This window comes from Sinocyclocheilus grahami, unplaced genomic scaffold (assembly GCF_001515645.1).
Source record: "Sinocyclocheilus grahami isolate Dianchi unplaced genomic scaffold, SAMN03320097.WGS_v1.1 scaffold5096.1, whole genome shotgun sequence".
In the NCBI taxonomy this organism is placed as follows: Eukaryota; Metazoa; Chordata; class Actinopteri; order Cypriniformes; family Cyprinidae; genus Sinocyclocheilus; species Sinocyclocheilus grahami.
Window position 1 is genome coordinate 13,024 of NW_015509875.1, and position 684 is coordinate 13,707.

Below are 684 nucleotides of genomic sequence, written 5' to 3' on the forward strand. Positions count from 1 at the left end.
TTTTATTCTACAAATGCAAAAGCATTTTCACTGTCTTAAACTTTTGGACTGCACTATATCAAAATTTAATTTACAGCTTAATTAACTCATCTTAGCTTAACGTAAACAAGTGATGACACTATTATTCTAAATATAGAGTGTGACTGTAGCTGTGTTCTTTCACACTGACAGTTGTTTGACTGTTATGCAGAGGGTGACACCGACCTCGTTGAAGTCTCCCACACGGGGAATGTGATTCTTCCGTGATTTGCCCAGAACATTGCCATTATTGGACACCACCACTGCAGTGTTCCACAATGTTCCACCGTGGATCTCATCTCTCTCCAAAATGGGAGACACCACCACCATGTTGTATTTTTTGGCCAGCTACAAAATGAAAATCAAGCACATGTGGTATCAGCATTAGAAGTAATGACTGCAGAAATAATCAATTAGTGGACTGAGGTTAAATATTTGACTAAAGACTGAGGTGATGCTTTATAGAAAAGGATGATCCTAACTTTTACAGGAAGACATCCATTTATTTAACTCTTACCTGAATACAAAAGCGTGTGGTGAGCCCATTCTCGGCCGATTCGGCAAACTCTGTCCAGGGCTCCCTCTCTCGTGTGCAAAATGCAAAAGGCATTGCTATGGATGGAGAACACAGGGAAAAAATAATGCGTTCCCTGAAAGAATTTATTA

General features: G+C 39.6%; 1 protein-coding gene across 1 annotated transcript in view; it reads right to left on the bottom strand.

Annotated features, from left to right (window-relative positions):
- Nucleotides 1-658, bottom strand: part of LOC107577092 (beta-ureidopropionase) — a 10,154-nt gene extending 9,496 nt beyond the window's left edge. The window contains exons 1-2 of the mRNA XM_016263203.1: nt 536-658; nt 205-366 (exon numbers count right to left, since the gene is read on the bottom strand). Of these exons, the coding sequence (XP_016118689.1) occupies nt 205-366; nt 536-628 (255 nt within the window). The 5' untranslated portion in view covers nt 629-658. The remainder of the gene's footprint in view (nt 1-204; nt 367-535) is intronic.
- Between the last annotated feature and the right edge of the window lie 26 nt (nt 659-684).